General features: G+C 37.3%; 1 protein-coding gene across 3 annotated transcripts in view; it reads left to right on the top strand.

Moving 5' to 3' along the window:
- Positions 1-8000: 8000 nt before the first annotated feature.
- The window catches only part of RNF43 (ring finger protein 43), a 59578-nt gene continuing 40450 nt past the window's right edge, over positions 8001-27128 (top strand). For all 3 annotated transcript variants that reach the window (XM_068530597.1, XM_068530596.1, XM_068530595.1), the window contains exon 1: positions 8001-8252. In XM_068530597.1, the coding sequence (XP_068386698.1) occupies positions 8001-8252 (252 nt within the window). The remainder of the gene's footprint in view (positions 8253-27128) is intronic.

The following is a 27128-nucleotide window of genomic DNA, read 5'->3' as shown; positions in this document are numbered from 1 at the left end:
GAATGGATGACAAACGTGACATTGTGCACTGGCTGTAGCTGGAGGCAGACTAGCCTTGCACATGACACACTGTTGGGGCCCTTTCAGTTCTTTAAGGAAAAAAAGTATTTTTGTTTTGTTAATTGAGAATTTTGTTAATTGAGAATTGGGAATTTGGTATTTACTACAGCTGTTCAGTTCAGATTGTTTACCTTGACACACTACCAAACATCTAGAAGCCTTTTTTTTTTTTTTTGCTGCCCAGATCCCTTTCAAATGAAAGTTCCTGATCTTCTGTTACAGTCAAAAAGCATCTAAAAACAGCTGCATCTATGGTACCGGAGAATAATCTGTGTGGGTGTGCTGATTTGTCGTCTTGCCACTCTCAAAAGTAGTCAGCACAACTCCAATGGGGAGTTCAGTCTATCTGTTTCAAGTCGCAGTGTGATCCTTTTAGAGAAAATTGTGTGAGAAACAAAGGCATGTGAGGTAACCAAGATCACAGGTCTAAATGGGTCAGGAATTCCAGGGAGAAACTCTGGGAAAGAGTTAATTTTCTAAGTGATTAACCAGGAAATGCTCTTACTTCCTAACCCAGCATTCTGTTTCAAAAGCAAGGCATCCGGACTTGGACCATCCATCACACTTAACAGCCTCTGATTCTTTTATATTTACGGGAGCATTCTTCTGTTTTCATATCTTTCTTTAATTTTAATGATACATTATCATAAATGGTAAGAAGGTTTTGTTAATATATCACTTACTTAATATATCTTCTAAAGAAAAGTATTTAGCTTGTTGAATATAATTGTATTTATAAATGCTGGTAGATTTTAAAGTTTTAAAGCTTTATATTTTTATTAATATTGAGGGATAGAGGGATAAAGGATGCATATATAATATTTTTATTTTGAAATGGGAATGTACAATGTGAACAAAACCATTAAGAGATTTAACACAGTGTTTTCTGATTTTAGATTTTTACATTCAGTAAGTATAAATTCTCATCTATAAAAGATACTGTGTGCAAAGTTTGGGAGAAACTGATTAGTAGTCACCTAACAGAAGCTATACCTCTGATATTTTTAATAGTTTATGTATGGTTTAAGCTTCTGAGAGAAGTTTGGATAGTGGGATAGACTATAATATTTTTATCTTATCCCCTCTTTAGGATCCTAAATTCAAATAGTAGGATTATGGGACTGGTTTTTAGGAGAGGTATCTTGGATGTCCACTTTCTGTGGTTGATTCCTCACTTGCTCATCCAATGACAGCAGAAAATTTCCGATTTAAAGTCTTTTAAATTGACTAGAACTTTCTTATTGGATTCTGCCTCAGTTTTCCTAATAAGCACTGCAGAAACAAAAGGAAAGCCTAGGAATATGAAACTAGTGAAAAAGGAAAGGCCCTTAGTGATATAAGTACTATTCAAGCCATGGTGGATGTAGCAATTCATTTCTTAAATTGCATTGTGCCTTCCCAATGATGTACTTCCCCAGAAGTATTACAGAGATAGTAGTTTTTTGGAAAAGGATGAGCTCTATATTGGTCTGCAGTGACTCAGTTTAGATATGAAAATAGGTTATGAAAAGTGACCTGTTTGGTCCATCTGATTAGACTAGACGATGTCCATGTGATGAACATTTATTCATCTTTATTAGCAAGGTTTAAAAGAAGAACAGATTATCAAGACTCCTACATCTTTTGGTCAGACTGTGTATTTTGGCAGAGTATGTGAAGAGGAGACCCAGTTTCTAAATGAAGGAACTTTGCCTTTTCTCTGTCAGGTTGAAAAGCTGATATACTATGTAGGTGATATTCCTTCCCTTAAATATGCCTTTCTTGGCTTTGTATATGTTGAAAGAGATAATATCTTTTGAGGAACATGTGTCAAGCAGGAACCTTGGCATGGATTTGGTTTCAATTGTTTCAAGGCTTAATTAATGAAATGCCTTTATCAGCTTTCCAAACTTTTTTTTATATATGAATACAACAGACCAAGGAGCTGGACCTACTGCTATACTCACATGCCTGCTACCTATCAGCTAAAGCTATCATTACTGTCTTGGACAAAGTGGCAAAAGATAAAATAAAATCTTTGTGTGAATTAGTTGGTAGGGTCTGACACATGCTAACAAGGTTCCTGACTAGTGCCTCAGTATTTCAGCACCTTAAGCATGATAAATTTCAGTCAGTCAACAATAAAGTGTTTCAACTAGACTTGTTGTCTTGTTTGTTTTTACTGTTTGGTGATCAATAGAAACCTCAGTCATTATAACTATTAATCATAATAGTGAAGTTCAGAAGAAAATGTGCTCTGTTTTCCAAAGAATCTGACTTTTTAAAAAATATCCTGAGTTTTTTTCATTTACACTTGAATAGAGATTGAATCCTTAAAATGCCATTAAGGATAAGGACAATTCTTGGACATGTTTATAGAAACCTAGTTTTTTGGAAAAGGATCAAGGTCTTCAGTAACTTTAGTCAATGCAGGTGTGAAAGTAGATCCTGAAGTGTGATCTGTCTCGTGTAAAGTTAGGTAGTAGGTGTCAGTGAGATGGGCGATTCATTACCATAGTGATGGCATCTTTATGACATCTCTGTGGTAGTTGTGGTCTGTCAATCCCTGAGGGATAATGCCAAAACTTTGAAGGCAGAGAATAATTTCTCTTGCTTATTAATTCTGGTGACTTTGCTTTGTCAATACTGTGTAAATAAACACAATATGTCAGTGAATTAAGCTATATAGAGCTGTTTGGTTTGATCCTAAGTAGCTCAAGGTACCCAGACTCATGACACCTATTATCGTCATGCTCAGATCTCAGAGTTTCCTCAAGAGAGGGCAACCACATCTGTATTCTTTTCCTTTCAACTAAGTATCTGTATTAAGTCTTAGGTTTGTGTGTCTTAATTCCTTTGCAAGTTTCAAGCAGGAATAGGTGAGGCAAAGTCAATTAGTAGGTTACTTTTTGTTTAGTTTAACATTAAAGATATTTTTACATATATCAGATATATAATAATGTATATTTTACACATTTTATGCTATACTTTTACATGGCGTACATAAAATAAAAATGTAAAACCAGGGACTTCCCTGGTGGTCTAGTGGTTAAGAATCCGTCTTGCTGGGACTTCCCTGGTGGTCCAGTGGTAAAGAATCCACCTTGTAATGCAGGGGACATGGGTTCGATCCCTGGTCAGGGAACTAAGATCCCACATGCCGTGGGGCAACTAAGCCCGTGTGCCACAACTACTGAGCTCGCGCACCTCAACTAGAGCCCGCCTGCCCCAAACTACAGAGCCCACGCACTCTGGAACCTGAGCGCCACAACTACAGAGCCCATGTACCCTGGAGCCTGCGTGCCACAACTAGAGGGGAGCCTGTGCACCACAATGAAGATCCCACATGCCTCAACAAAGATCCCGCATGCTGCAACTAAGACCCGATGCAGCCAAAAATAAATAAAATAAATAAATTAATTAAAAACAAATCTTTAATTAAAAAAAAAAAAAAAGAATCCGTCTTGCAATGCAGGGGACGCTGGTTCAATCCCTGGTCGGGGAACTAAGATCCCACGTGCTGCCAGGAAACTAAGCCTGCGTGCGGCAACTACTGAGCGCTCACACCACAACTAGAGAGCCCACGCGCTCTGGAGCCCGGGCGCCACAACTAGAGAGAAGCCTGTGCACTGCAACGAAGAGACTGCACGCTGCAAAGAAAGATCCCGCATGCCACAACTAAGACCCGATGCAGCCAATAAATAGATAAATAAATAAATAAATAAATAAATAATTTTAAATAAATGTAAAACCACAGCAGAATTTTTAAAAATTCTCTCCAGAAGAATTAGAGCTACTCCTATTCTTTAGGAAAGGAGCTATGAAAGGTCTATACTTGCATTATGTTCTTAAGGTCCAACCAATAAAGAAAAAGTGCTAAATTAAGAATTTACTTTAGAATTTCTCTCTCTGCTCTAGGTGTTATTAGGCCTAAAATGCCAAACCTATCCCCATAAACCCTCTTTAAAATTTTTTTTATTAATTTTTTTAAACTGAAGTATAGCTGAATTACAATGCTGTATTAGTTTTAGTGTACAACAAAGTGATTCAGATATACAGATACATATATATTTTTTTCAGATTCTTTTCCATTATAGTTTATTACAAGATACTGAATATAGTTCCTGTGCTATGCAGTAGGTCCTTGTTGTTTATCTATTTTACATATAGTAGTATGTCTCTGTTAATCCCATACTCCTAATTTATTCCTCCGCCACCCACTTTCCCCTTTGGTATCCATAATGTTCGTTTTCGATGTCTGTGAGTCTTTCTGTTTCATAAATAAGTTCATTTGTGTCATATTTCAGATTCCACATATAAGTGATATCATATGATATTTTTCTATCTCTGACTTTCTTCACTTAGTATGATAATCTCTAGGTCTATCCATGTTGCTGCAAATGGCATTATTTCATTTTTTAAAAATATTTATTTATTTGGCTGTGCCAGGTCTTAGTTGCAACATGCGGGATCTAGATCCCTGACCAGGGATTGAACCTAGGCCCCCTGCATTGGGAACGTGGAGTCTTAACCACTGGACCACCAGGGAAGTCCCTCATTCCTTTTTATGGCTGAGTGATATTCAATTGTATATATGTACCACATGTTCTTTATCCATTCATCTGTCGATGCATGTTTAGGTTGCTTTCATGTCTTGGTTATTGTAAATAGTGCTGCTGTGAACATTGGGGTACAGGTATCTTTTCGAATTGGGCCGTAGACCCTCTTTAGGGATGAAATTCTCAAGGTGACTAGGTCACTCATACTTTTTGCCTTCAGAGGCATTATGTCCTTTAATCTTTACAACAAACCTACAATGCAATTATTATTCTCCACATTTTACAAGTGATCAATTTGTACCATTCTTTTGTACAAACTAAAAATTGTTTTAAATTTTGTTATGTGCTTTTTACCACAATAAGCATGTAACATAAATCTTAACCATTATCAAGTGCAGTGTTAACCATATCCACATCATTGTTCATTTGTACAGTTTGGAAAGACTATTGGCAGCAGGTCAAAATTAAATGTCTGGGCACAGTCAAATATAATCTGGTCGACTTGAAAATTCAAATTTTAGAAACATATATTAGAAACTTCTGCATTATTTCTAAAGAAAGTGTTACTAGAAGGGTTATTGTTCATGAGTGTGGTAATTAACCAAAAATTAGTTTTCTTTTTGCCTATATTCTTCTCATTAAGCATATATATTTTCCCCCTTTGTTTGTATTTATGATATAGACTTACTTGCAGTCTCACATTGAAGGCCCAGGTCTGATCCATAGTATATTTCACCTCCCAGGGATGTGAGAAGAGAATAACAGATTCCAGACCTCTGACATCACCTAATCTAAAAGCTTGGTACAGGCACAGTTTAGAAAAGAGCTACTGAATTTAAATTTGTAAGGGCTGAAGAAAAACTATGCATAAAATGGACAGAGTTCTTGCCAGGGTAGCAGACTTAAGACAGCAATAAATCAGAACTATAGCACAGGATCACTTTATTCTGGCTTTGTGGCATTTACAGACACTAAAACCCGAAAGAGCAGAAATGCCTTTTAACTTATATTTGCAAAACCTTGTGTCCATTATTTTATCTTCTGGGTTTCCTTCTTTTTTGTCTTTATTTCCTTATATCACCATCTATGTCTCTTGGGTGCAGAAGCTGCTTACATGTCTGTTTGTGTGGCCCTGATTTACATGTGGTAGCTTGCTTACCCAGAGAAAGGTACTGAAGATTGAATTGGATGCAGTTTGGCTGTGGCTCAATAGAGGGAGTCGAGGAGCCGAGAGAGGCTCTCTTCTCAGCACAGGAACGTGTCTGGTGAAGTGTGCGCGCACCGGGCCCCAGCCAGCCAGGAGGAGGAGGGGCGGGATGGGGGTGGTTGCCTCTAGCTGCTCCACCCTCACTTTGTGTCAGCAGGTAGAGAGCGTGATTGCCGTCCCAGGGGAGGGAGTCAGAGCTAGAACACCAGTTACAAACCACAGGCTTCCTCCTCTAGGGAGCTGATCCAGAATTGTCTTTCTGGAAGGGAAGCACTCGAATCCTTCCGAACTTTCCAAGTCTATCCATGATGCAGAGACATTGCCCTCTGGGATTTTCTATGTTCCTGGTAGTGAATTGTTGCTGATGTATTTGCTACTTTGCTTCTTTTCTCTTTCAAGATTTGATCATTTTTATATGCTGTTCGGGGAGAAAAAGGACTTTTGTTAGAAAAGAGATTTCAGAGATGGTTTTGGATCCTCTAGAAGTGTTTTTAGAGTTCTTGGGGACAGTAGCTCTAACCTTGGAGTAAGTTTCTGCCTTTGACCTGCATGGATTATTTTTTCGGGCTGCGGAATTTCTCGGCACCTAGCTGCAGTGTGGGGCACTTGGTTTGGTTGCAGAGTAAGAAGGTGGAAGAATGAGCTGTACTTGGTTAAGCAGTTGAAACCTTTTTTTTTGAGCAGGATCTATAAAAGCATAATTGAATTTGTTTCACCCCCGTGGATTCCAGTGGGCCTGACAGCACAACAGGTTTGCAGATTTCTTTCGAAATTCTTTTTTTTTTCTCCCTCTGCCTCAGCGAAAGAAAAGAATCTATATCACAGGTTCATGTTCCATTGCTTGGCTTTTCAGCACTTATTCTGAAGACTTAATAAGATTTTTTAACTTGACCTCTGAACACAGTGGGCTTTGTGGTTGGAAGTGCATTTGTATTTACTTAAGGGTGCACATTTTGAAATCTTAGAATAAGACTTTGTTTGTACAAAGACCCAAATTCTCAAGTGTGCCTAGAAATAGCACAGATCTACTCTACTCAGGTTTATTTTTACTTTTTCAGGGTGTTCTACTTAGAGCTTGTAGACTAATCACCTCCTTACTCCCCCTTTTATTCCCCACCCCCTCAAGGAATTTGAAAGCGTGTTAGGAATAGTCCTTTGTTTTACTTATGAACCTAGAAAATTACAGATTATAAGATCTGGATAATAAAGTAGTTTCCAAAAGCATCTCATGGGAAATCAAAGTGCTTGGCATTCTCAAGCAGGAGCATAAAAGCTGGAATCCCTAAGAGAGAAGGGAAAATAAAGATAGAAATATGAATGTCAACTGGGAAAAATAATTGGAAAGCCAGCCTTTTCAAATATTCTTCTAATTATGAAAGTTGGAAAAGCTTGTGATGCTCAGGTTTATCCTGTGACTATGTGAAGACATATAAATTCGCACCTAGTTTACAGGCAAATCTAGGTAGAAAATCTAAAAATCGTATATTTAAGTTCATGAAAAGTATTGTAAGTTCAGTGGGCCTGGAACTTTGGCTACAATGAAATACAGTTTAATGTTGAAACTTTTATGAATACATGTTGTAGCATCTTTGGACATCTCTCAAGGTGTGGCCTGAAATATTATTTCCTCTCCTTCCCCATTTTTTAAGAAAAAATTCTCCTGTGATCCTTAGTCTTTTACCGTTGACGAATTTTGTGGCTTTAAAGGACCATCTCTTCGTTTTCTGAGCTGGAGTTTTTCACTCTCACCTTTGATGCATGGCCTTAGTCGTTTACTTTGCCTTGTTTTGTTCATTAACATTGGGTTTAGTGGCTCGAGAACTTGATGCATATGGAAGACCAGCACCAAGTGATCTGACATAATTAAAATTCAGGATGTGACATTCACCCTCAAGCAAAATTGAAAATTCCAAAGAGAAGCGGCAATATCTTTACTAATCATAGTGAAGATGGGAGAAAATGACATACCTGAAGCAGAAGTAGGCTGAAAATACCTTCTTCCCTGCCAGATCAGGAATACCACCTGTTCTTGGGAATATACTTTAGAGAAAGGAAGGGCCAAAACCACGACTCAGCTTTCTGGAACTGAAGCATAAGTTTCTTTTCCTCCGTTTGTCTGGATCTAGGAACCTGTGTTCGGTGTTAGCTAGTGGAAGCAGTATGTATGGCCGAAGTGCATTGCTGCAGCTGGTAGCATGAGTGGTGGCCACCAGCTACAGCTGGCTGCCCTCTGGCCCTGGCTGCTGATGGCTACCCTGCAGGCAGGCTTTGGACGCACAGGACTGGTCCTGGCAGCAGCAGTGGAGTCTGAAAGATCAGCTGAGCAGAAAGCTATTATCAGAGTGATCCCCTTGAAAATGGACCCCACAGGAAAACTGAATCTCACTTTGGAAGGTGTGTTTGCTGGTGTTGCTGACATAACTCCAGCAGAAGGAAAATTAATGCAGGTAAGGATGACTTTATTATTTTTCACTTTCCATCTGTTTGAAATATGCCTTTCTTCTTTTGTCTGCCAAACCAAATTCCATACAAGGGCTCTGCTGCTTAGCTTTCTGTTTGTTTCATCTTGTTAAGCATATTACCTTATTGGCCTTCTAAAGCAAATTCTTATTTTAAACTAGAGAAGAAACATATAAATCCTGTATTTTGTAAGATCATCTGCTTATTTTTAACTCTCGTACTACACTGCATTACATAATAAGACCTTTCTTTGCAAGTGATATATTCTGGACACTATTTTTTTTATAGATGAAATATATGGGCTTGTATTTAATTAACTCGAGGATTGTACTTTACATCATGTTTAGATTTGAAGTGAGCACCGAGGAGGTTGATTTTAATGGTCAGTAGCACCCTGAAATTCTAGAATGTCCTTGGAACAGATTTGATCAGTGTGTCACTTTTAAAATTCAGTCAAGCTTGAATGCTACGGCTGGCCTTATACCACGTGTGGCACCCTATTGCTAAACCCAAAATGGAGAGGGCTAGATTACAAAATGGACACAAGGTGTAAACTTGCCTCCTGATCACTTTGGTCTTGTCCACACATAATTTTATTATTTTCAAAAATTTTAAATTTAACATCTGTTTTTTATTGACCCACAAAGGTTTTCAGACACAGTTTCTTAGGCTTTCAGGTTGTGAATTTTGCCTATAACTCATTCATAGCCTACTCTTTATGTGTTTAGTGTATGAACTGACTGAGGCCATAACATTTCATAGATGACTTGCTCATTCCCCATGGTGAAGATAGAGCCTTGAGGGTTCTGCCTTTTTCATGTGGCATTCTAGTATCTTACTCTATAAAATTATGTTGCTTGTTGATTAAAATTCATTTTATAAAAGGACATTTCTTGCTGTAGCTCTTAGTCACAGGTGAAAAATGTTAAATATCATTCATCTCAGCATCTAAGCTCAGATTTTTATTTTGTGACATAAACAGAACCAAAATATTGTATGAATTTTAATTTTTGTCCACTGAGAGGAAAAAGATGAGAAAATTTAACAGATTATAGAACTCTCTTTGCCAAACACGGATTTTTACATATATGACTTAGTGGCTCTTCATGATCACTTCTTAGGCAATGTTTTGAAGCTGGGATAAGTGAAGTGGAAGAAGAATTGGGTGAAAAGGAAGGCTCTGCTATTTAGAAAAATAAACAGGCAAAAAGAGTATATCTGGAAAAAATAGTGTAAGAATTTTTGGATAAGAGTCTATTCACTTAATTTGAACTTTAGGATAGAATTAGGAATATTTAAAAGTTGAAACCATAAATCATTTTGAATACAACAATTGGAAAGGAAACTTCCATCCTGACCTTGCCTAGTTTATACCTTGAGGCATGAGGTATGTGCTCCATTGTAATTTTTTGCCCTAAGTAATTTTACTATAGAACCATATTCTGGAGGCTCTGAGGTCTTTGGGAACCATGCTAAGCTTTGTGTCTTATTAATGTCCTGTGGCAGCATGTTCAATGGGTTAATTATATGCTGCATAAAATAGTGTCTTTTATTTTAAATGTTTTGTCTTCTATTATCATAAAACTCCACATAAAGTTTCTGTGTATTCATAAAGGAAAAGGTATATAAGAGATACTAGCTGGCATTCTCTGCCATTTATTACCTTGTCAGTCTGTATCATATCTTCTCTTATTTTGCCCTTTTTCTCACTCTGGTAAGGGTTGCTTAATCTTTTTTTTTTTTTTTTTTTTAACCTATTAACTTTGAATCTATCAGTGTACTTTAAGTATTGATTCTTTACTTTGTGAAGAGGGAATTTCATTGTATCTATTATTTAGCAAGGCCTTTCCAGGCTTTCCAATAGATAGTTTGCATCATTGGCAATTTTCAGTCTTTCTTCACCTTTTCTCTCCATACAAGCTTCTTCTAGGTCATTAATAAATTTGTACACTAGCCTAGTATTAATCTCTGGAGACTTTCAGTATTGGTCCTGGTTTATTTTCTATTAATCAATTTTTAATTTACAGTAATTACTAAATTTTCTTAATAACCTCTTATGAGAGACTCTATTTAAAAAAAAAAACAAACTTTTGGCTGCTATGTCTCAGTTCATTTTTATCCACTATTTGATTAACTCTTTCAAAGAAGTCTAGCATGTTAGGGACACATGGTTTACACTTCTAGAATCCATGCTGTTTGTTCCTTATCAGATTACACTGCAACACAGGTTTACTCAACTGTGGTTAACCAAGCCTTCCACTCAACTGAAGTTCTGTTTAAATGTCCTAGAGCTGTGCTTTGCTGCACTTTAGCTTTCTTGATGGATATCTGTCCCCTGGTGTCACAGAACTAAAGGCAATCTTCTCTGTTGGCTTTGCAGAATTTTGGATAATTCTGTGTATCCTTCTACCTATGAATTATTCTAGCTGCCTGTTAAGTTTGATTATCTTCAAAGATGCAGTCAGGTCTTTGTAAAATTGGGCATGCTATGCATTGGGAAATGTAAAGTTATGAGAACAGCGATTTAAAAAAATCATAATGACCTTGTTGTGGTTTCTGGAATTTCCAGAGAGTTTCAGAAAATCTGACATTTCTTTACACTTTGTTCAACTATTTCAGGGTATGTACTTTTTCATAAGGACCAAATTAACTGGATTTTCATTTGTATTACAATTTTAATTTTCCGTAGACAAAGAGAAACATCCCATGACAATGTGCCCCGAATTTGCTTAATAATAAAATAGGCCATAGAAGTGTCTCTAAAATAATTTTGCTTGTCTCAGCTTCATCTGATGGCTGTATATACAAGGCCAGGCCTTGGTGAATTTTTGTCCTGATTCTTATTCCTCACTCCTTGTACTTAGGTTTCTCTTTACCAACAGTTACATCCATTGTACAAGATATGTTCAGAGTCTTAAATTATAATATTCTCTTTAAAGTACTAGAAGAAAGTCAAAATAGAAGAGGAAATGTTGCCTTGGCTGTATTCCTTTCATTTCTCAAGTCTTCTCTTTTCCATTTCAAAACTCCCCATCTTAGCCCTGACCAAATTATATTTCTTTCCTTTCTATTTTGCCCAAGAGCTCCTTCTTTGCACTACCATATCATTTCAAATCCCTGTGCGGCTTTGCCATTGTCTTTAAAGTGTCTACTTCTTAGGTTTCCCCTACATTTGCCAAAATCCTGTCTCTCCCTCTCCTCTGATTTCTTTCTACTTTTTAAATCTTTGTTTCCCATTGAATTTTTATATTTAGGATAACCTTCCACCACTATTCTGCCTCAGTATTTCCCTAACTAGCCCTCAAAAACCCATGTCCAAAAATTTTTTTTGTAATTATGAGTAATGATGGATGTTAACTAAGCTTATTGTGGTGATCATTTCACTATATATATATAGTATATGTATATCAAATCATGTTATATACCTAAAACTAATACAGTGTTATATGTCAATTATATCTCAATAAGAAAAAAAAGAGAGAATGTGGGAGACACACACAAAAAAATCCATGTCAAGGAAACTTTCAGGGATCTCCTAATTACTTGGCAGTGACTGATAAAGAGGACTAAATGATAGTGATTTTACTATTATTCTTACTATTTTGACTGTTCATTTGACTAATTCTTCTTCTCCTGGTTTATACCATTGTAGAAGGAAAATGAGCTGGAGCTTATGCATTGTCTCATTGTCCAGTTTTCTGGTTTGTTTACCTCTTATCAACATTTGTTTATATTATTTCTAAGTGATATTGTTGCTGCCACTTCTAAAAATGATTACAGTCCTATTTTCTTTCTCAATTCTTGTTCTTTATTAATAAATGTTACTTAGAGGGACAACTCAAATTAATCTTCCTTCTTCTCGAAGCAAAAGAGCAAGAGGATCTTTGCGTAGCGCAGGAGAGGTCACCGATTCTTTAACTATCACACTCTTCCTGCTCAGCTGGTTGTCCTGGATTTTCTTAGACTCCAGGTTAAAGTTATGATCAAGATTAGAATGTGCTGCCCTGAGGCTTCAGACCTACAGTGGGAGCTGTGGTAGTGCAGCGTTTGGCCAGTAGCAGTGAACACCTCCTGGACAAATTCCCCCTCGCACAGTGTCTCTGCTTGCCCCTTCATTTACCTATTAGTCAACACATAGTTATCCCATCTTTCCATTTTCACTTTATTTGTAGTCAGGGCCTGAAATTAATTATTTCGGGAGGAAGAGAAAACTTTATAATTAAAGTGTTGGCCAAAGCCAGAGAGACAATGCTTTATAGCAAACTGCAGTTGACAAAGTGACTACACTGTGACTAAAGGGACTTGACTTTGAGCTTTGACTCTGCCACTAAGTAGTTGGGTGATTTGGGACAAAATAGTTTTTTACCTTTCTAGGCTTTAGATTTCCCATCTGTAAAACTGAACTTGTGCTATGCACTTCACATGTATTAACTCATTGAATCCTTGTAATACCTTCATGAGGGAAATACAGTACTTTTTTTTTTTAAGATTAGGGCAGATGTTTTTTAATTGAAGTATAGTTAATGTACAATATTATATAAGTTACAAGTATACAATATAGTGATTCACAATTTTTGAAGGTTATACTCCATTTATAGTTATTATAAAATATTGGCTATATTCCCTGTGTTGTACAATATATCCTTGTAGCTTATTTTATAATACATAGCAGTTTGTACCTCTTAATCCCCTACCCCTATTCTGCCCCTCCCCCCTTCCCTCTCCCCACTGGTAGCCACTAGTTTGTTCTCTGTATCTGTGAGTCTGCTTCTTTTTTTTTTTTTGTTATATTCACTAGTTTGTTGTATTTTTTAGATTCCACATATAAGTGATATCATACAGTAGAAATACAGTACTTTTATTTTTACATATTATAGGTAAAGAAACTGAGGCTCAAAGTGAGGCTCAAAGCTATTTTCCAAGATCTAATAGTAGGGGGCATAGCTGGAACTTGAACCCCAGAGCTCATGCTTTTCTAACTCTAAAATTCTGTACAGGGACTTCCCTGGTGGTCTAGTGGTTAAGACTTTGCCTTCCAACGAAGTTGGTGTGGGTTTGATCCCTGGTCGGGGAGCTAAGATCCCACATGCCTCGTGGCCAAAAAAACCAGAACATAAAACAGAAGCAATATTGTAATAAATTCAATAAAGACTTTAAAAAAATAAAATTCTGTACATCTACGAATGCCAAAGATGAACAAAACACCAGTGTAGGCTTTGTCTAAATGATGAATTTATTTCCAGAATAGAAAGGAATGAAACTGATGAGTACTATTCTCTGCAATTGATCCAAACTATATAATATATAGTTAACTTCTAATAATCTGCTAACTTCTAATAATCTCTGTTTCTTCTATTTCTCTCATTTGTGTTTCATTTACGAAGATATTTACAAATCAGAATGTTTATTTACTTAGTATTTCCCTTTGAGTGGAACAACTTTCATTACCTTTCTTTTCATTTTATAACAGTCTGTGGTAAGTTATCTTATATGGGAACCTGAAATAATAAACTTTGAAATAGTATGCATCTAACTGTCATAGTATGCATCTAACTGTTAGAGTTCCTTGGAAGCAGAGAGTTCAAAGATTTTGTGATTTTGCTTTGAGGCCAGCCTTTAAAAGAAGTATAAATATTCAAGGTACAGTCAACCCTTGGTTATTTATGTTAATGGCGGTGCAGAAAATTCAGCTAATTTATAATTGACTTTGGAATGTAGTCAGAAGTACCCCATCAGATGTAAATCCTCTGTGCACACAAGCAATCTTAGGTGCTTGCCTTCTACGATCCCAGCTCAGAGCCTTCTTGATATGGCTTTGTTGTTAGAAGCATGGCACCCAGAAGAGAGGAGGAAGCTGCAGAATATTTTTAATGATAATTTTTCAAGTTAAGGAGGTATCTCATTTATATAAAAGTACCTATCAGACAAATTTGTATATATAATAGTTCCATACTTCATGTGGAAATCCAGCAAAATTGTTGTAAGTTCAAATTCATTAATCTCTGTGGTTAATAGGAGGTAATGAATGAGCTGTGCCCTTGGTTATTGCCCCTATCAGGCTATTTAGTGTCCTTTGAGCTGATTCTAGGGGTATGCATTTCCTTGGTTTTTGTGGTAAACTCTGTGTGTGTGTGTGTGTGTGTGTGTGTTGTAATTTTCTTTATCTACAAATTAGCCATAGTTAGCTTTTTATACAGTTTTAAAGATATCCCTGGGACTCAAGGTTTTGTTTTTGTTCTTAATAAAAAGGCTTTACATTTCATTCACTGGAAAGTGTTTATTGGAACTTTTGTGTGCTTTTTTTCCCCTCCTCTTAACTCCCTTCAAGTTACAAAGTACAGCAGAGGAAAACAGATGTTATAAATGAGCAATGTACTATTATAAATGTTCTGTCAGGAACCAGAATTGGTAGCAGGGTATTGTCAGAGAAGTGTGTGATGATGATGTTCCATCGAATTTGTGTAGCAAACGTTCTTCCAAGAAGCTTAAAATGATTCACAAATACTTGCAAACCAAATACAGGTGACACTCCATTTTATAGAAAAGGAAACTTAATGGGAGAGAGAAAGCAAGTTAATTATCTTAGAAGAAAGTTGCAGAGAGATGGACCCAGTGTGCTTTGCAGGAGATAGACTAGTAATCCACTTTTTAAGTTATCCAAGGATGTGGATTTCTCAGGGAAATCCTCAAAAGCTAAAATATTGTCAGTGGCTGAGATATCCTCTATTTGGACCGATGTTGCTCAGTTTGACAATTCAGTTTAAAAGCTATTGGTGAAGCAGTTTGCCAACTTTATGTCTCAAAAAGCCCTCTGAGCTAACTCTCTGACCTGCATTCATTGTTCTTTTGAGAATTGTTAGAGAACAAGCCAGGGTCTTTACAGTGACCTATAACGCCCTTCAGGATCTGGCCTGGCACCTGCACCTTTTACCTCCTCTCCCCTCACTCTACTCCAGTCACCCTGACCTCCTTGTTGTCCTTCAGTTAAACCAAGACTATTACCACCTCAGGGCCTTTCCACTTACTAGTCCCACTTATACCCTGGGTATTTTCTTCTCTCAGTCTCAAATGTCAACCCCATGTCAAATATACCTTCTCAGTGAGGCCTTCTTAGACCATCCAATTCCGAAGGACCCTTCCTATTCCCCCTAGGGCTCATATTCTCCTTCCCTGCTTTATTTTTCTTTATAAACTTACTGCCATGTGACATACTTTTATAGTTGTCTGCCTCCCCTCAGTAGACTATGAGCTCTGTGAAAGCAGGGATTTTGTCTCTTTAGTTCAGAGCTTTTTGGGAATAGGGCTTTAGTATTACTTAGATAGTGCCTTTGACACAGTAGGTACTCAATAAATATTTATAGAATGAATATAAGGAAATTATGGTGGTGCTGAGTGGCTGTGATAGGTTGGACATAACTCTAGGATGAAGCAGATTTATTTATATCTCATCACATTTTTTAAAGTATATTGTGAAGTCAATTATTTTGAGTGCTTTGGGTTTGATAGAGCATGCTGTATTCCTTTATTTCTCTGACTTACTGACAGCATAGTGTCTCCTTGATTGTCATTTTCAAATTGTAAATGTGGCTATAATCAATATGTTTGAGGCGCTCCTTTACCGAGCACTTAATTAGTTTAATAACTAGCCCAACCCCTACTTTTTAGAAAATTCTAAAGACGCAGACATAGAGAATGGACTTGAGGACACAGGGATGGGGAAGGGTAAGCTGGGACGAAGTGAGAGAGTGGCATGGACATATATACACTACCAAATGTAAAATAGACAGCTAGTGGGAAGCAGCCGCGTAGCACAGGGAGATCAGCTTGGTGCTTTGTGTCCACCAAGAAGGGTGGGATAGGGAGGGTGGGAGGGAGAAGCAAGAGGGAGGAGATATGGGGATATATGTATATGCTGATTCACTTTGTTATACAGCAGAAACTAACACACCATTGCAAAGCAATTATACTCCAATAAAGATGTTAAAAAACAAAGAAAATTCTGATTTTCCAAGAAAAATGGATTGGGGTACCGATTTAAAATCTGTGATTATAAGATATTAGCATGTATCCAAAGGACCTCACCTTCTTAGTCCTTAGGCCTGTGATTCCCAATTCTAATTTTGAGATATCCTAACACAGTGGTTTTCAATCTTTTTTTTTCCATTCTTTTTTCCCCTAAACTATTTGGTGGGGCGGGGGTGTCACTGGCCCCTTTGAGAATGTGCTGAACGTTATTGACCATATGTACTTAATGTACAATTTTGCGTAAAATCTCAGTGAGTTGAGAGAATCTCTGAGACACATGTAGGAATCTAAGGACTCCAGATTAAGAGCTGTTATCCTAGAATAATCCCAATTATTTCAAGAAATGAAACCAAATGCTCAAAACTAATTTACCCTCAGTTTACTTAATTTAAAAAGTATTTGTGTACATTACTAGAAGTCAAGCAGACAACAATATTACAGTGCAATTACAAGAAGGTTAGCCTGACCTAAGATGACCTTAGATATAAAAATTGGTATCTGACAAAGCTCTGCTTATATATAGTGTAGTAAAGGGATTGTGCTCTCCAAATATTAGGTGAAACTGCATCAACTCAAGAAATGCTTACAGCCCTTCATCATGGTGGTTTCACTGAAAGGCCCACAAGAATAAAAGATATTTTCCTAATTTGTTTTGACGTAAGTAGAACAATTGTGGCTTTATGTGTTTATATGGTTACTGAGGTCAGAGAACAGAAGCTGTAAAATGAGCTAACTTTGGTTACTTTCCATCAGTTTGTCTTCTGTCCTTTAGACTCCATTGCTTCTCCTAAGGTGTAGGAGTCCTTGGGCCCTTCAACTTCTATTTGCTATAATAGAAAACTTTGAATCTCTTTTAAAAAGTTTATTGTTTGTTTTTAAATAACAGATAAGCTACTTTACATACTCTTATTTTTATCTGGGTTTTAAACATTAGAGTTCATTTTGTTTTGTTTGATACTTTTTAATATATTAGAGTTTGTGTTTAAATTGCATATTCAAAAACACCAAAATAATCAAAGTGATTTAAATTAGGGTTTTTTAAATTGTAAACACAATGTATCACATTTTTCCTGGATAATAATTAGATTATTTAGATACTCTGATCCCTAAATCTAAAGCAGTAGTCCTTGTTCAAGATGGCAGCGTAACTATCTTCAAGACCCCTGTTCGTTTTTTAAAAATTTAGAGTACTTCTGTTATGATGGAAATCAACCATATACTACTGTAATTTTAAATAGCATATTCAGTTATCATGTACCTATCAATTTTGTGCATGCTATTATATCAAAAGGGTACTATTGTGCATATATAAATATATGATAATTGAGAAGCACTGTTGCTATTGTTATTTCTGTAGAATAATTTGGATGAGACTGAAGGCCTTATGTTTTATGCCTACTGATCTTGCTATTTCCTAAAAAATGATTACAGATTTCCATTCTTTTTGCACCTAAACTATTTTCTACAGTCTTATGAATTATCCACTCTTAAAAAGAAATCTTTTACATGGTTCAGGTTTCATGTTCTTTCACTTTTATATCTTCTACTTAGAATCATATTGGTTATCTGACTTTAAGAATCTTGTGGCCAAGTTCTTTTTAATTTTGTGAAGGACTTTATTGGCCTTTTACTGGAATTAGGTCCTCTTCAGTTTTCCATACCTGGGGTAAAATATAGTTTTGGGTGGGAGGGCAGAGGCACAGGCTATTCCGTTTGTAAAATATAATCATCAAGTTTCAAGCTAGGAAAAACACCTAATCCAATCATTTCATTTTACAGATGAAGAAGTAAACCCAGAGAGATTAGTGGTTTGCCAGTCAAAGAACTGCCAATCTACTACCATATCTTACTGGCCAGCATTTTTAGCAAACCTTATTTATTTATTTTAAATTTTTTTTGGTCATTGCAGGAAGATTAAAAAGAAGATGTTGGCAGAGATTTTCCCCCTGAACATTCCATTAAGAAGATATGGAGTGCCGTAGGGTCTCTCTCCTCTTTGATCCCTAGTCAACTAGAAGGCATACTTTAAAACAAAGGAACAAACAAAAAAATACCTTGCTGCAATTTAGCATTACTTTACATGGTGCATATGCATAAAGTAATTTACGCCATAGACTCACTGCACCAGGTGGCCTTTTGTCCTGGATTGTCTCCTCAAAGCAACAGAGGCTCTTTATAAAGTCTAGGCCAGGAAACTTACCGAGATTGGGGGGTGCACTGGAGTTATCTCCATGTCTTATACTGTGGGTCTCCTACTGTGTACCAAATGCTGTGGCAGGTCCTGTGGGAATACAAAGAACAGCATCCTAGCCTAGTCCAACTGAGGAGATACACCTTCAACAGTGGAAATCAGTATGTGATGAATGCAAAACAAGAAGTGCAGGCATAAATGCATTAGAGTGCCAACTTTCATTTTCTCAGGAGTCATTCAAATGACTGTGGTGATTCTGTCTCAAGATCCCCTATGACTGAAGAAAAAATAAACAAAAACCGTAAAATTTTAACCCAGGCAACTTCAAGGAGCTTGAATCTAGAGGACAACTACAACCCAAACAGTCATACCTTCTAATTTTCACTTTTATCAGTTAAGTATAGGTTATAATATTGCCTGTAAAAATATTCCTGTATGCATAATACTCATCAGTAGCATTTTCTGTAGAAGTCCAAATAACTAAACACCATGGCTTTCTTTTGAAATTGCAAACTGACTTTCTAAAATGTACGAGAAGTTTCTGTTAAGTTGTAGTAAAATTAAAACAGAAAATTTAGCTTTAAACAGAATTGAACACATTGGGAGTTCTGTTTGAATTGATAATCTAACTGGCTTGTTTTAATTCTTTGTAAACTGCATAAAGGAAGAAATAAATACTAAGACTATGTAGAAGGTGAAAAGTATTTGAATATCTTCTCTATTTAGAAAACTTATTTCAGTACCAAGGTTTTTATTATTATTATTATTATTGACTTTAGTCATTATTATCTGTTGTTCCCATTCTCTTGGGTTGGTTATAGTATAATATGAGGGCTATAGAGACCAACTCAAGAAGAATATACCTGTCTGCTATGACAAAAACATTAGATTATTACCTGCTGTGAAGTTAGTAAACTGTATGGTATACGTCACATATTTTTATTGTCATTGGACATTATTTGAAATTTAGTTGTCTCCCTTTGGATATATGAAAAGTCCATAGGTGCCTCATGACCATTTAAAAGGTAAAAGCAAGTCACTTAACTTTTCATCTGTTGGGGTAGGGTTGGTGGGGTAAGTAAATGATCTTTAAGTTCCTTTCCAGCTGTAGACATTTAGAGGTTATACTTATTTCAGAAATAGACTTATTATACAAAAGGGACATGTAACTTGCTTATTTATTTCTTTTCCCTGAGATAAAATTGATTTGGTAGGTGGTACAAAAAATCTGACCAAATTCCTGAAAGTCACACAACAAATTAGTAGGAAAACTAAGCACCAGACTCAGTTGCACTTCTAGTCCTTTGGTCCTATACTATGTGTACATTCGATTAACACACACAAAAAGGACTTTTTCTCTGGAGTTTTATATTTTAAAATATGTGTAGTGGATTGAGGACCCTTATTCTAAATCCTTCATCAAGGCTGTCCGTCCCAGTGACCAAACCACACTGACTTCCATCACGAACCTACATCTAAGTGAATCTGAACCTTTGGAAAGGCTTGAAGAAGCCAGAGGTAACCTAGAGCTGTAGTAGTAGAAGGAGGATGATGAATCTGATCCTAAAATAATTTGTAAAGTTGAATTATTAGAAATAAGTTGAATAGTTACATTAGAAATAAGATTTCAGAAAAGCTGATAGGTGTTCATGTGTGGAGTTGAGGGTTAGAGCTTCAGTAAGTAAGCATCTGGAGGCATCTGGGAAGAGTGGAAATGGGGCCATCTGATTAGTAACTGTGCCTTGTTATTAAACCGTGACTTTCTGCATTGTGTATCCCCAGAGTTGGAAAACTTCCGCTGGCAAAAAAAAAGAGAAGGGCTGCCGTGCTGTTGCTGAGGGCCATACAGTAGACACAAAAGTGCCTTCTTAGAGGCCTGCAGCAGAGGCAGCTTGTACAGGCAGGCCCATTCCTCTCAAAGACTGGGAATCAGATTCTTTCCCCAGGGGGTTTCCAACTAGTTTGCACTTCAGAAAAATCTTTTCTTTCTCCTGCTGTTCACGCCCTGCAAAGAATTTTCTTCCAACCAAAGAAATTGTTTTATAATCAAAGATCCTTGTCCTTGGTTGTTGGACATCAAAGAAAGTTTGGAGGAGACTGGGGGATTATGTGAGTGCCTAGAATTTATTTTGAATGCAAACTTGCAACATTAGCAAGTCCCCCAAAGAATATACTTATTTCAGAGCTGGGAGAGAGCCTAATATAACTAAGTCTCTATTTTTCCTTGGTTGCATATACCCCAGTAAGATACAAATGAGTTGAGCAGCTCTATCTGGACTTAACTCCTGTTATGTTTGGTTCTTGAGGTTCTTACCAAGGGAAGAGGTACCTGTACTCCACCTACCCTTTTAAAACCTGATATTAGGGAACATCAAAATCTATTGAAACAAACAAAAAACCTCTTTTTTAACCCTCAATACTTCAACTCTTGGGAATTTGGGGCTTCTCCCAGGGCAGTTAATAATATATAACCAATGTTGGGAGCCACATTCCCTACATTCCCTACTGTCTCCGAGGTGCTGTTGGTGTCATTTTCTCCCACAAAGGAAACCCTCAGCACCCTGAGGGCCTGAACTCAGGTCTTGGCAGGTAAATGAAGGAGGAACTTACTTCTGGATTTAAACTGTTTGGTTGAGTCAGGCGTAAAAAGGCACAACCATGTTAAGTACCAGCTTCATAGTCTTATCTCTTGGGCCTGAATAGGAAGAATTTATCAGTTAGGGAGAATTAAGACTGTAACTTCAAAAAATTATTTTCTGGGTAAGAACAATGATTCACTTGATATTTTGGTTCTTGCACTTCGGGACATTTATAGGGCCTTGTTCTCAGATTATGGCTCCTTCTTAAATATCCTTCTCTGAATCCACGAATTTTTTCAAGTTTCTCTGGAATCCATTTATACATTAACTTTCCTTCCTAGGGCAGATTAACAACAACAAAAACAAGAATTAGGAAAAATAAAGTGATGGATAGGGCAGATTTAGGCAGAATTATGCCCTGGGCAAAGAACATTCTTGTTATTTTGATCTTGGCTCTGTGGTTATGAACAGAAAAGAGTATGTGCTCTAGAAGACTTCCAATCTCTTTCTATCCCTTCATAGCAACCACAAAGTAGTGGTTGGAAATACAATTCCAGGAACACCAAAAATGCTCATAGTTTCAATAGTGGCAGCTACAGTGCCCCCGCAAGGATTCTCTGAGTACTCTTCCTTGGAGCCTTCCTGTGGTGTCCTTGCGGTTAGGAGCCTACATCATCAATCACAAAGGCTTGTCCTGAAGACAAACCTGGTAAAAATGTCAGTTTTCTGTCCTTGCTGCCAGAAACAATCCTTTATATTTGACCGTGTTCTGAACTAACACGCTATAGTTTTTTTAGAGAAATACAGTCTCTTTGATGGACTCATCAACGGGTGATGCTCACAAAACTTTAAGTGCACTTGTTTAGAGTGCTAGGAAAGTAAGTCAGGATCGTGTGGGGTAGGCAGGATTTGCCAAAGGTTTTTATTCCACTCAGTAGTACTAACTTGCCTGTGCTACTCCTATGCAAATATTAGATTGTAATTTTCAGGTTTTTTAAACACTAAGAGTATATGGAGAAAATTCACTGAAATGTAAGCGTGTCCCTTTAACTTATATACGGGAATAAATAGGAACTTGAACTATAAGGGAAGAGCACAACCTGAAACTGACCTTTCATTCTAGTCATCTGCTTTCTCCTGAGTTGGTGTATGCTTGAACCAAATTAACATTATTAAAGAAAATGCCCTAGTTTTTCAAGCAAGAGCAATCTTCAAGGTATGGAACAGGATTTGGCATTTTGCTTCCATTTTTATTGTTTTGTTTTCTAAAGGGAATTTTGAATTGGAGCCTGTCTGGCAGGATTCCATACTTCTACCAAACCACCTGTCCTGACAGAGACAATGGAATCCAAAGTCAAGTTCTTTATGACTGCACCTGCCTTGTAAGTGCTGCCAGAAGATCTGATTTTCTCCTGTTGCCAGGCTCTACCCTGAAACTATAGTAGTTGGCACCCGAACAGTGGGTGCATACAACCCAAATTGGGACTTGGATGTCCCAATTCAGTACTAGTTCAGTACTAGTACTAGTTCTCCCATTGACTTTTTTTTTTTTTAATTTATAAATTTATTTATTTATTTTTGGCTGCCTTGGGTCTTTGTTGCTGCACGCGGGCTTTCTCTAGTTGCGGTGCACGGACTTCTCATTGCAGTGGCTTCTCTTGTTGCAGAGCGTGGGCTCTAGGCCCACGGGCTTCAGTAGTTGTGGCACGCAGGCTCAGTAGTTGTGGCTCGTGGGCCCTAGAGAGCAGGCTCAGTAGTTGTGGCGCATGGGCTTAGTTGCTCCATGGCATGTGAGATCTTCACAGACCAGGGCTCGAACCCGTGGTCCCCTGCATTGGCAGGCGGATTCTTAACCACTGTGCCACCAGGGAAACCCTCCCATTGACTTCAAAGGTAGTCTTTTGCATCGCATTCAATGATTATTTTACTATTTATCAAATGGAGGAGATGAAACTTTCTGGTCCACTTGGTTATCAAGATTTTTGTGATACTCTGTTAATGATGATGAATCATTTGGTATTTTATTCTTTGGAAATTGTCCTGTGCAGTTATGCACCTAGTATGCATGAAGGAGAGCATGATCTACCTAAAGGAGATCAGGAGCATGTCTCTGAAGTCAGAACACCAGGCAGCGTTTCCAGGAGTGAGAAGCCACCATTGTTCCTCCTTCTTTTTCCTTTTCCCAGAAATGTAAGTTACCCTATGGGCTACCAGTTGAATGCTCTCTGATTAGGCAGCTGTTGTGGAAGCAATCTAACTTCCTGGATGAGGACTTTTCTCCTTTTGAATTATCAGAGTGTTTCTTGGGTTCCCTTAGGGTAGAGTTACTTCATTATCTTCTAACTTTATGTATAGCTGGAGGCCTTCTGGCCTAAGCACATAATTTTTATCACCAATCAGGTAATTGAAGATAATATGCCCACCAAATAGTGCTCTCTGTACAGTATCCACATATGATGATATGATAATAAGGCACAAAATGCATGAGTGGCAGCATCCTGCAGTGAAAAGAGCTCTCAGTAGTCCTGTGTTTCAGTCTCAGCTCTGATCCTTCTTAGCTTTGTGACCTTAAGGAAAATTGCTTAACCTCTTTGAGTCTGTGTCCTCATGAGTAAAATGGGGATAATAGTAATAAATAGCCTGCCTACCTGAAATGAAATAATGTATGAGAACTGTCTTTGAAAATTGCAAATGTAAGGTAGTGTTGTTATTAATGGTAATTGGACTTGAGCTCTTTCTTTTTTTTTTTTTAAAGATTTTTTTTTGATGTGGACCACTTCTAATGTCTTTATTGAATTTGTTACAATATTGCTTCTGTTTTATGTTTTGGTTTTTTGGCCACGAGGCATGTGGGATCTTAGCTCCCCGACCAGGGTTAAAACCCACACCCCTGCATTGGAAGGTGAAGTCTTAACCACTGGATGGCCAGGGAAGTCCCTTACACTCGTTCTTATTTATTTATTTGTTTGTTTGTTTACGGCTGTGTTGGGTCTTCGTTGCTGCATATGGGCTTTCTCTAGTTGCAGTGAGCGGGGGCTACTCTTCGTTTCAGTGAGCCGACTTCTCATTGCGGTGGCTTCTCTTGTTGCGGAGCATGGGCTCTAGGCGCATGGGCTCAGTAGTTGTGGCTCGCTGGCTCTAAAGCCTGGGCTCAGTAGTTGTGGCACACGGGCTTAGTTGCTCTGCGGCATGTGGAATCTTCCCAGACCAGGGCTCAAACCCATGTCCCCTCCAGTGGCAGGCAGATTCTTAACCACTGTACCACCAGGGAAGTCCCAAGCTCTTTCTTATTCACCTAATTACTGTAAGAAATATTATTAGGTTTGAGGGTTGTTGATTTAGGCTCAGTTAACCTGTTTGAATTCAATTTGGCATTATCCTAAAATAACTAAGCAAGGCTATTTGTTTTTTTATGTAGCTAAGAAGACAAAGCTTTAGATTAAAAATTTTGTGGGCCAAAAAAGCTGATTAAATTAACCATAATGTAATAACAGGTAGCCTTGGTGACTTAGAGAATGACTAATAGTGTAGAGGTTCTAGGGTGGGAACTTAAGTTCTGTAACTGCCTTGTTTGTGCTGTGGTGAATCACTTGCCCTCCCTGGACCTTTGCACATTGGTAAGCCCATTACCTTCCTTCCATGGTCAATGAGGTAATAATCGCCGACACAGCGCAAAACAGCTACTTTCTAAGTTTTTACTTCTCAGAGTCAGAGGGATCCTAGAGCCATGTTACACATCACTTTTACATTTTCATTTTTTGAAATTTTGGAGTGTTTCTTTAATGGCTGCTACCCTGAAACAATTGCTCAGAATGCTGAAGCTTCAGCTGTCCAGCTTTGCAGCAATTTTCCAAGGGCTAGAAGGGAAGGAGTTCGGGATTATCAGGGAAACTAATTCACCCAGTTCATTATACTTGTATTGTGCTGGTCTCAACATGTTGTTCTTTGAAGCTCAGCAGATTAGGTTCTGTAGCCTGCTTGGAAATTATCCCACAAGTCCCCGAGACTCCCAGTTCCCCATCTGAGAAGTATTAGATCAAAATGAGAATAAATAGTTTCAGTCATAGCACCTATCAAATATTTGTGGCCTGGGAATCATTTTCAGGTAAAGATCATCATTGAGTCATCTCAGGGACTAATATTATGCTGTATGGAAAATCTGTATTCCATACTGTAACTTTACCAATTTGAAGCCTTCCCCCAAAAAAGGTAAATAATGGGATAAAGGTAATTATGGGTTTTCTCATCTTTTCTACTTACCTGTTCCCTGTTATGATTAAACACACATAGCTTATAACTCTTTTAGAAACAAACTCAATTACCATTATTATCCTTTCAACACTTGCATGGTATTATAATCCATTTCAGTCACAGTGGGACATAGTGGGAGTCAGCAGGCAAGTGCGTATGGGGGAAGATGGAGAGAGGCAAATGTTTTCCCTTCTATTGGTTTTGGGAAACATCCTTCTTCTCTGAACGTACTTCTTGGGGAAAACTATTTTCTTCTCAAGGCCTAATAAAAATTAGTGAGAGATGTCTGCAAAGCATTTGAAGCTCTTTGAAATAAAGACATGGATAAACATTCAGTATCACTGTCATTATCATTAAAAAGGAAAGCCCAGCATGTGATGTTTTGGGTCACTTCCAGCGGTCTTGTTTGATGTTCTTAGTTCCTTTTTTGACCTTTACCTCTTGATATCTTTATACATTTATTGAGGCTGTTGGACAAAGTCTTGAGATCCTAAGCAATATGGTGTTAAGAGTGAATGACTGCTAGCCTCCATTTTTCATGGATGGAATGCCGAAAATGTGTTTAAAATGAACAGATGAGGTTTCTATCTTTGGATACCTGTTGTTCAAGTTTGGCAATGTTGGTGGCAAACTTAATTTAGTATCTGATCATTTGATTTTTTTTTTTTCCAATTCTATTCCCTACCTTGGAACCAGAGTTTTAAAGGAAATTTTTCATTAAATAGAATAAATGCCAAATTAACTAGGATTTTTTTCTGTACTGTGCTTATGAATTAGAGATAAATTGAAAGAATGAAGCAGATATAAGGATCTAAAAAACAAATACTGTAAGAACTTCTGGAAATAATATAGGTACTTCCTGGGGACACGATAAGTTCCAGCTTCTTGTACATCAGAATGTAAATTATTTCATGCTAAAAATGACCATAATGATATCCTTGTAGTGTTACAAGATACCAAAGATACTAAATAAAGGCTAAATTATGTTCAGTATAATGTATTTAAGTGATAGTGTGTACCAATACATTTTACTTATGTGCACCTTGGCCTGCAGGATCTTAGTTCCCCAACCAGGGATTGAACCTGGGCCCTGGCTGTGAAAGCGCCGAGTCCTAACCACTGGACCACCAGGGAATTCCCAGTACCAATACATTTTAGAAAGGGTTTCAATAGTACAGATTGAATTTAAAAGGACTTCCTTCTGGTCTTTGGAAGTCTGAATAAATCACAACGTTTTATTTTGTGCCTTCTATATTCAAGGACTTGTGCTAATCAGAATATCCTGTCCCCTGACTGGCAGTTCTATTTGAGAATTGAGTAGAATTATCACTCTTTTTTTTTTTTTTTTTTTTTTGAGTTTGTGGGGTTACTGTGCTGTTTTGTAAAAAAAAAAAAAGTGGGCACATTCTTCATAACTCTAGTTAATGAATTGTTTATTTGTTTTAGATTTTAAATGCTTATCCTACAGTCAAATTTGCTCATACACACATATATTTTTCCCCTCTAGGTTTTCAATTGAGTTTGTTATTTTCAGTTCCTACCCCAATTTCAGCATCTATACGTAGACACACAGATTTTTTAATTTCTCAGCTTAGATGTCACCAAATGAATGTAAAGTAGGAAAAAAAATTGAAATTTTCCATCAGAACCAAAGGAACTCAACAGAAATTGAAGATGAGGGTGGTATATATCATGTTAACCATGAATAGAAAATTATTTGACATTAACATCATGTTTAGCTTTATGCAAAAGCAACCACCCTTGAAGCTACTATGGTAATGTATATGTTTGTATGATATACACATAAACACTCATTT

The sequence above is a fragment of the Eschrichtius robustus genome, chromosome 20 (genome assembly GCF_028021215.1).
Source record: "Eschrichtius robustus isolate mEscRob2 chromosome 20, mEscRob2.pri, whole genome shotgun sequence".
NCBI lineage: Eukaryota > Metazoa > Chordata > Mammalia > Artiodactyla > Eschrichtiidae > Eschrichtius > Eschrichtius robustus.
Note: the sequence above shows the minus strand (reverse complement) of the source record. Positions and strands in the feature narration are given on the sequence as shown.